Source organism: Schistocerca nitens, chromosome 6 (assembly GCF_023898315.1).
Source record: "Schistocerca nitens isolate TAMUIC-IGC-003100 chromosome 6, iqSchNite1.1, whole genome shotgun sequence".
NCBI lineage: Eukaryota > Metazoa > Arthropoda > Insecta > Orthoptera > Acrididae > Schistocerca > Schistocerca nitens.
The window spans coordinates 340,531,021-340,540,560 of record NC_064619.1 but is presented as its reverse complement, the minus strand read 5'-3'; the positions used below and the strand labels follow the sequence as shown (position 1 = coordinate 340,540,560).

The 9,540-nt window shown below is 36.5% G+C and overlaps 1 protein-coding gene across 1 annotated transcript; it reads right to left on the bottom strand.

Annotated features, from left to right (window-relative positions):
• Nucleotides 1-2,845: 2,845 nt before the first annotated feature.
• On the bottom strand, nt 2,846-8,825 carry LOC126263100 (oligosaccharyltransferase complex subunit ostc-B). Its single transcript, XM_049960109.1, has 4 exons — nt 8,558-8,825; nt 8,399-8,472; nt 4,245-4,462; nt 2,846-3,273 (listed from the first exon to the last, which is right to left on the bottom strand). Exons 1-4 carry the CDS (start codon nt 8,694-8,696, stop codon nt 3,255-3,257), a joined length of 450 nt encoding a protein of 149 aa, XP_049816066.1. The 5' UTR covers nt 8,697-8,825; the 3' UTR covers nt 2,846-3,254.
• Nucleotides 8,826-9,540: the final 715 nt, after the last annotated feature.

Here is a 9,540-nt window from a genome sequence, read left to right as displayed (position 1 = left end):
CACAAAAGTGACTTCTTAATATATTGTTAGAGTTTGGATTACTAAAGGGTAACAGTAGTGATGTACATAGTTTGATTAGGCTATAATTATGGGCTACTGGTGTATTGTGTCTGTCAAAGGTGTTTGCTTAAATCACACTGTTTTAGGTAAATTACAATATTACGGTGTAACAGGACATATGTCAAAATGGTTCACATTGTATCTCTTGAGATGAAAGAGTCCCATATTAAGCTATCAGTAATCACCCAACTGGAACATAATTACATGTGGTGAGCCGCTATGTTTAATCTTACTTTTTCTTCAGATATTTCATCTGTAACAATACCAAATGCCAAGTCTTTTTGTTTGCTGATGATATTAACATCATAACAACAAAATGTATAGTTTTAAAAATAGCTATTTGTGAAATTTTCATGGTCTATAATATATGGTTCCTAGCCAATGTCATTAAACTTAGAATGTACACAGTTCAAAACTTGAATGTTCCCTTTCAATACATGTCTTAAATAATTCTCAGGATTACAACTTGATGAAAAATTCACCCGGGAGGAACACACCACAGAACTGCTGATGCACCTACACAAATCTTTATTAACTCTTTTTCTACAAACCAACAACTCATTTCATGGAATCATACAAGAGATAAGAATAACCTACACAAATATGCAATGTCACTTACTTTTGTCCCCAGAAAGGGGTCAATAACTCATAGACATAAATTGCCAGCAGTGAGAAAAAGTTTATATATTAATAACGTTCAGTTTAAGAGGAGAGTAAAGGAATGATTGATATCAAACTACTTCTATCGTATTGATGACATGCTTAGTAGAGATACTGAAAACACAGTAGTTTCCTTAATGGAACTGTCAGTAAAATCTGACTTTTGCACATCTTCAGTGCAGTAATGTGATGAATGTAAATATGTGTTGTCAATTGTTTTATGTCTGATGACGTGTGGTTGCAATATCCTAAGAAATATAAACCTCATTGTATATACCGCGAATTTACACATTTGTGAAAAGGCTGGTATTATCTCCGAAATAGGAATGTTTCAGGTTGTTTTATTTTTTTCACATCCATGAAGTCTGTTAAGATCTGTGAAAGGAACATTTGCCTAGTCCCTTACATTTTGGGCATGCAGCCACGCAAATAAAATTTCTTCCACTGACATTTTGGCCGCATATCATCTGGCCATTCTCACAGTAATTTATTTTATTTGCATGGATGCATGCCAGAAATTCAATGGACTATTCATTACGCTGCGAAAAGTTGAAAATGAACATTTGCCTCTCTCTTTCTTCCTTCAGTGAATTATGTATTCTTGATTTGTGTCACGTTCTACATCCTTTAGGATCAATCTCACTATGGATTTTTATGGAAGAAAAATTATATTTAATATAATCTATGCAGTCACTGGACTTCTCTAAATCAAGTAGTGGTCCATGGACATTCTCGACGGGTTGTACACTCCGGACTTTAATATGGTACATTTCTGCTTGTGGCATGATACAAGATGGCTGCCAACAAAGCTGGCAAACATGTCATATGTTTGAAATATGCAACACATCACACACTGATTACTACGAACTGGACTAAATATATGAAGAAAGTGCCTTTCATGTAGGAGAACTGAAGTTGCTGCTGTCATGAAAATAGGAAAGGGATTTTTTTTATCGTCGTTCAAGAGAAGATTAGGAAAAACCTTTTGTGAACTCAATAAAGAATCTACAGATAAGCACCTTTTAGTGTCTGAGTCAACACCAATTGCACAATAGGAACATACACATTTGGTGCAGCTACACTGCATGAAACCCCGTAATCTCGAGATACAATAAGTGGACTAATAATCTGTGAAAAAACCACATCAAAACCAACACAAGATACTTAATTTTTGCTATCATAGATAGAAACAATTTTAAGATGAATGCAAGCAGCAACCTAGTCCATAGCACAATTGTAACTACACTTAATTAATATCAGACAGCATCACGTAAACAGAATACTGGCTATCAGTGTGAAAGCATCCCATTTTATTGGGCAAATTGGCCAGAGGCTAAGCTCATGTTGCACACTAGTGGTGGCCTCATACTGCCTCAGGACAATGCCACCTGAATAGCATCTAAGACCCCCCTTTCATATATCTGGAACAGTTACGAAACATAGTAAATTTACCTAATTTTTGTTCTGTGGCCTTACAGGTAAAATGTAAATGAAAACTTGGAAATGCGGAACATGCTTTGTTAATAATGGCAAAAAGCACACTGTGTGACTCTGCAGTTCGTTTCTGTGAATACAGGAATCAGTTACCAAAGAATTAGGTGCAACAGTAAACACAAACATCAGCTAAAACAAAACAACTCCTTTTTAGTATCAGAAAAATATTTCAGCCGTATTGCACCCAGTAGAAATTCATTATTTTCTGTTTTATAGGCTGCCTGAATGTGTAAGAAACAAGAATTATTCTATAAACAGTGGGTGAGTTCAAACAATTAACAGTATTGTATCGTTTCAGCCTGGTGACAATCTCTTGGAACCTATATAACTCACTCCTTCTGTTACATGATACACCAAGTAGAAACTGACAAACTATTTAACAAACGTTATTCCTAAGCTGCCTTAATTTTCATACACTCGTATTACATCTTATCAGTACTACGGCATGATGGGCACAACTTTAAATGTTCATTTATTTATAGAATTATTCTCTTCAAAATATGTAATAATGAAGATCACCTAAAACAGAATTACAGCCATTTTCCAAGCATCATTATGAAAGGATAACAATTTGCATTATGATTAAGGTTATCAAAGGGACTTAGGCAGGATTTTAGCACTCCAAAAACCATTTCAGACACAATTAGTCTAATTTTTAATATCTCAAATACACCACTCATTTGTGAAATGTGTTCATGCCACACTTAAACTCATTATTTTCAAGCCAGACTGATATATGATTCACCTTATACTTCAATGTTTATGTACATTATTCATGATCGCTGTTACGCCATTTATATACCTTAGCAACTTAACAGGTATTTTCCTTCCCAGGTAAGTGATAATATAATCAGTTAAATGGCACAGGCTGAAAAATCCATGCCAATAATAATTCATACAAGTTCTTTCATTTAGTTTACTATTAAACATGTTTTAATGTGTTCTCTTTATAAATCCACATAGAAAATGATTGCCATACAAAATCACCAGTTTTGTAAAATGCACAATTCACTTATCTTCAAAAATATTTTTTATGTTCTTTATGATTGCAGGTATCCCCTGTAAAGAAAAATATATCATGAGATGTTTATTACCATAACCAGTTTGCACAGTCCAAACATATCCAGATTTTTACAGTGAGTTTTACGCAAATTTTCACGAGCTCAAACTCACATGGTGACTAAAAGTATTTAATTTGTGTAATTTTGAGTTCTCAGACAAAGATGAAGGAATTAGATTATTAAACGAGACATGAAAAGTAGTAGACGGATTTTGTTACCTGGTTGGTAAAATAATTGATGATGGCTGAGGTACAGAGGATATAAAATGCAGACTGGCAATAACGAGAACTTTCAGAAAAAGAGAACTTTACCAATATGAAATATAAATTTCAAGGTTTGGATGTCTTTCCATAAAGTATTCATCTGCAGTGTAGCATTACACTGGAGTGAATTACAGACAATACACACAAGACCAGAATAAGAGATTTGGTATGTGGTGTTACAGAAGAATGGTGGATATTGGATGGATACATCAAGTAACTTATAAAAGGTGCTGAATAAAATCGGAGAGAAAATAGCTTTGTGGCACAACTTGATTAAAAGACTGGGTGGGTTGATAGGAAATATCACGAGGCAGCATGAAAAATTGATAACAAAGGTGAGGGAGGGAGAGAGAGAGAGAGAGAGAGAGAGAGAGAGAGAGAGAGCGGTGGTGGAGGGCGATTTTAGGAGGAGATCAAGGTTCAAAGGAGTGTATGTTCCAGTAATCATTCAGAGATGTAGAGACTTCTTCAGGGTAGATTAGCAGAGAGAGCTGTATCAGGCCAGTCACTTGACAGGAGACTACAACAGCATGTAAAACAAAATGTGTTTGTGGAGCACAATTGTCTGAACTGAATTACAGCAATTTCTATACAAACATATTATATCCTATATCATGGTATTTTTCCTGTTAATAAAGATTATTATTGTAAAGAATAAAGTATGAATCTCTATTAGCGAAATGAAATTAAGAAGGAATATACTTACGGCAACTTCATGCGCATAAATATCCAACATGTGAAGAATGACACAAGAATGCACAAGAATCCAACAGATATTAGAAGTATCCGATTGAGCTTTGGCGTAGATGGACTGTGCGTATGGTCTAACACAACAAATCCCAGTCCACCCATTGTAAAAAGAAAACTGGATGCTAATCCTTCCATTATGTACTGTCCATTTACACGGTACGGCATGAAGGCAACCTGTTAAATAACAGTTTCAACATTAATGAGAAATACAATTACACAAATTTACACATATAAAACAAATGTATATAACAGTGTTGAATATGCGTGACTCTGTAAACACGAGAAAACTTTGAATTAGAGAAAAATAAAATTAGTTCTTTGTGACAGAAGAAATTTGGAATGTGATTTCTTTAGAGTACAAAAGAATCTATGAATCATATCTCATAACTGAATAATACAGCTTCACAGCATGCAGCAAAAGAGTGCCATCAGTTCTAGTAAACAACAGAAGCCATTGGTACACTATCTGAACTTGATGTCATATGATGCATAGATGATGGCTGAGAGGTACACGTCATTAAAATGTGTTTTGTTTAGATTAGGCCCTACTTCGTTAAGTTTTTAGGGGTGCTGGCTTGAATGAAATTCTTTATTAGACCTGTATATTAGTGGACCATAATATTAAGGCACCTGGCAGTGAGGATGCTTCGGTTGGCATATTTTGAGTCACCATATAATCAAGGTTGACAGCATATGCACAGCTGAACTGAAACAATGACAGTGTGATGTAGTGTCGACAGCAACCACTACACTTGTTTACCTTAACATCACCACACGTTTTCATAAACAGTCAAGTGCAATAACATTCTGGTTGAATAATTGGTCTACTGGGGGCGGAGGATGATTGCCGTTCAGCTTTGACCAGTAAAGAGTGTCCCCCCCCCCCCTTTTTTTTTTTTGTGCTGATCCATAGCATAGTCCAAGGTTTAGGTTACAATGGAAGAGTTCATTTGGTTGTGCTTAGTGATGTTGGGTTTACAGCTTGTTGTAGTGAAGCTGTACGTGGAACACTGAAGCAAACACACCAGAATCTGCCAAGTTGAAACCAGCATGTTTCTACGACATATGTAGCCTCATAATTCATGATGGAACTTGAACAAGGGGCTTTTTAATTTGTTAGCTACAAGAACAAATGGATCCCTCAAGCAAAATACAGAAAACCCACACATCCTGACATCTCCACACTTCGAGCCATTACCATCCACCACAAAGAAATTGCCTGTTAAAGACTGAACCCGAGGGGTCAAAAACTGGCAGACAAAGAAAAGCCATGCTAAAGAATTCTAACACTTACCAACAGTGTTCCAAAGGAATGGATACACAGCTCAACAAACTGACTGGGTGTTGCAGTCACAATCATGTTGAAGAGTTTGAGGCAGAAAAAGAAAACCTACAAATCGCATATCTGCCTTACACAGCCTCAATCAGTGTAAAGATTGGCAGACTCCTATGGGCACATTTCACTTGTCTCAACAAAGACAAAAAGTCTTCTTTCTATGATTTAAGATGATTTAGGTCTCCAAAAACCAGGGTGTACCTCATTCCATGTACTATGTGTGGCAGGCTATTAGGACAACTGAAGGTATGTGCAAGGGAAATCAGTGAGACATCTGACAAAAACAACCAAGCAAATCTGCTGCCACCACATATTGTCTTGAATATAGTCACGAAATGGAACATGATGAGACCAGTACCAATCGCGAAAATGCCACATTTGTGGGACAGCACAAGCGAGATGTCTGTCTGTGCTGAAATAAAGATGTCAAAAAACCTAATAAAACACGACGGAGGCTTGGGGTCTGAAATTAAGTTTTTATGAAGATCCTGGTAGCCATTTCATTCACGAAAGCTGGGAACACTGCAAGAATGTGTTTTATGAAACAACACTGCAGGCTCTGAAATGCAAATGAGCATTGAAGGGCCTACAGGCCACCAGAAATTAAGCCTGACTATAAACAGTGATGTGACATCAACAATATATGACAATCTGGTTTGAGTCCAGGCAGCAAATATGTCTAGGACAGTTCACCATACCTGAAGATGACCAACTGTGTTGGTCGTCCAAATATTCTGCACGAAATGGGATCAACAACTCTGCTGTACTCCTTAATGCTCACCAATAATAAATCATACCAAGAAAACAAAAAGCCATCACAGTTTAGTTGTTAGTTGGCAAAACTAATGATTGTAACATTTCTTTTGCTACAATGCACATTCCCCAATGAAAATGCTAATTTATGAGTTGTGTGTTTTATGTAGTTATAACACCATCCCCACCCAGGACCCCCTGTTCCCAGGGATACACTGTTTGTCAGTTTTTGTTCTGGTAATGCTGTCATATTGTTGCTGATATCATTCACTGGTTGTTTCTTGAGGCTTTTATCTTCACTATGTTGATGATGCAATCAATCTATTGTGCACAGTAAATCTGAGTCATTCTGAAGATCAGAATGAGCCTCGAGAAACAGTGTAGAATAAAAGAGGTATATGTTATTATAGCAGAGCAAAACGTGTATTAAAACAGCTTACGGACTAACAAAAAATAAATTAATAAATAAAAATGGTGTTTTAATAAGACTAGGAATACCAGCTTTCAAATATAGCTTAAATTTTGTGGAGCATAACAAATATTCAAAAACCCTAATGAATTGCATGCAATGAGATGCAAAGTATGATTGCTGCCAAATATTATCGGAGTAACATCCGACACATCGCACTTAGGAATGAAATTACAGAAACAAACAAGTAACAGCTTGAGAGAGCTTAGCTTCTACATTAAGATGCTGACTGCCCGTGCATAGTGATGGATGTTTCACCGCCAGGCAACACAGTGTCAGATACTGCTGTTGCCACCGTTGGCACAAGATGTCACGAGCGAGGTGCGGCTATGGTTACCACCAGCCTCATGGCACTCAACTTGTTAAACTAACAATGCCCAAGAACACTATGACTAATATAAACAGCAACTCAATATAATTTCCCTAATCCTGTCACCCTTGTAGCGGAGAAGTGTCCTCCCCTCAATCACAACTTCAGCCCTTGCACCCATATATCTGCAGTCCACCATCTACATCGACATTCCATAACCCTCTGTACATTGCATTTGATGATAAAATTTACAATGTGAGTGAGTTACTCTCTTCCTTGTCGATCATGACGTGGTGAGTTAAACTAAAAAACTGGAACAGGTAAACATTACACACCTAAAATTACATCCAATACTGCATCCAACTGCCTGTACAGACGAAAGCAAAACGAGTTTAAATTAAAAGAAAATTTACATGAACAGCTATTTAACAGAAAGACTGCTTGTGGAAAGTGCAGCCATCATTGTTACTAATGCACAAGTTTAAAGAGCCATTTTAGCTGCAGTAGATGGATGTAAAGTCATAACAAACAAAATAAAGACAAAGGGCAGATCTGGAAAGGCATTATTTGTGTACTGTAACACTATGAGATACATTATTTAGGAATACTTGCAAACACCACATGCAGCTTGCCTAAAGCATAAAATTGACAACAAACATACTAAGTGCCGCTCTGATCACATAAGAAATGATTGCCAATGATCCAAACGCGACTTTCCTTAGTCTGTTCGAACAGTTGCGAAACATTTGCCAGTATATTATGCGAAGTAAAACACATAGTACTTACATGCAGTGTTGCATCAACTGCCATAGTTATAAAGAGGAAGCGTGAGTGGAATTGCGCTAGAAGAGCCAAACTAATGGAACACCTTTTTCGCCATCACTACACTTTGACCATATTTTAATAATGTAGCATTTGTTCAGAGGTTCACACAATACTTTCCTCAGTATTACACTGCTTCTTCAACAGCTTGCACGTCTTTTAAATTAGATATCTAATCCAGAAAAATTTGTTTCTGCTGCTCTGCATCCTACTATGCTTCCCTCATGAGTGTCACAGTGCAATCAACATTTTAGTTGCATAATTTACTTGCTCAACTGATATAACGAAATAACGTTTCTAACAGAAAAAATGCCTACATTTACAGAAACAAAAAACATATTCCAAACATAAAAAGGCCATGACTTAGGCAAAGCTGATATACGGAATTAAGAAAGAAAAATCTTATTGTGAAATACGTACCGGTCTCGAGTGACCATGTTCATCTGTTGTCGACCCAACACTCGGCGGTTCAACAATTACGTCATAAATAATACCTGAAAAGGGATAATGCGTTTGAATAACGATAAACAATGCGCTGGTTTTTTAAAACACATTAAAGTCTGTCAGCCGAAAACGAACCTCCGGTTACCAGAAAATAAGACACCAGCACAAGAGAAAACATAACCATAGCAGAAGGTTGATGAAACCATGACGGTCGTTTTATTTTTAAGTTAGGAACTTCTAAGACATAAAAAGGTATTCTATACATAAATTCCATTGTTATTTTCGCAAAAATATTCCCTCAGTCTCTATTTGTTTACTACACGCAACCCAACCAGAGACTTTCATATCTTGCTACTTCGCATCTTCACACGTACACACATCGGACACGTGTGTATTAATGGAACAGAGTTATTATTACATTAACGTAACTAGCAGAGAGCGAATACTCCAGCGAATACTGGAAGATACACATACCAGAAGAAAGAAAAAAGTGGTATAAAATGCATACGTAGTATAATACTTAAAAGATAATCTACTTAAAATAATCGATGAAAAATTTCTTACGTCATCAATATGCCTGTATAAAAAGGAATAGGTCAAGTACGGTCTCGAGTCGAAGACGTAGAATTATTGAACGAATGCAGGATATTTGGTGACAGCGATGTTTTTTGAAAGAAAAATCCCAATCCAAAATCTTAGTTTGAGGGAAACACACAATAAAGTGTAAGCTTCGAACTCATAATGTCATAAACAGAACTATTAACGAACAGTACACCAAATTTCTTGAATTCTCCAACAGTATAAACTAAACTGGAAGTATATTCCGAGCTACTAACAAAAATGCTCAGCAAACACTGTTTACTACTGAGTTCAATAAAAGAAGTCACAAACATAGATACTTTGAAACTTGTCTACCATGCACTGTTATTATCGCCTCGTCTTCTGGGGTAATAGTTCTGAGTCCCGTATTTCTTTTATACGACTAGAACAATCCATGAGAATAATGACAACCAACAAGAAATTCGAAGACTGGTACCTACTAAACCAATTGTTCAATTTATATTACATTAAACCACATTGCCACAAGCAGCAAAAGTGACGCCACTTGGCCGCCACTG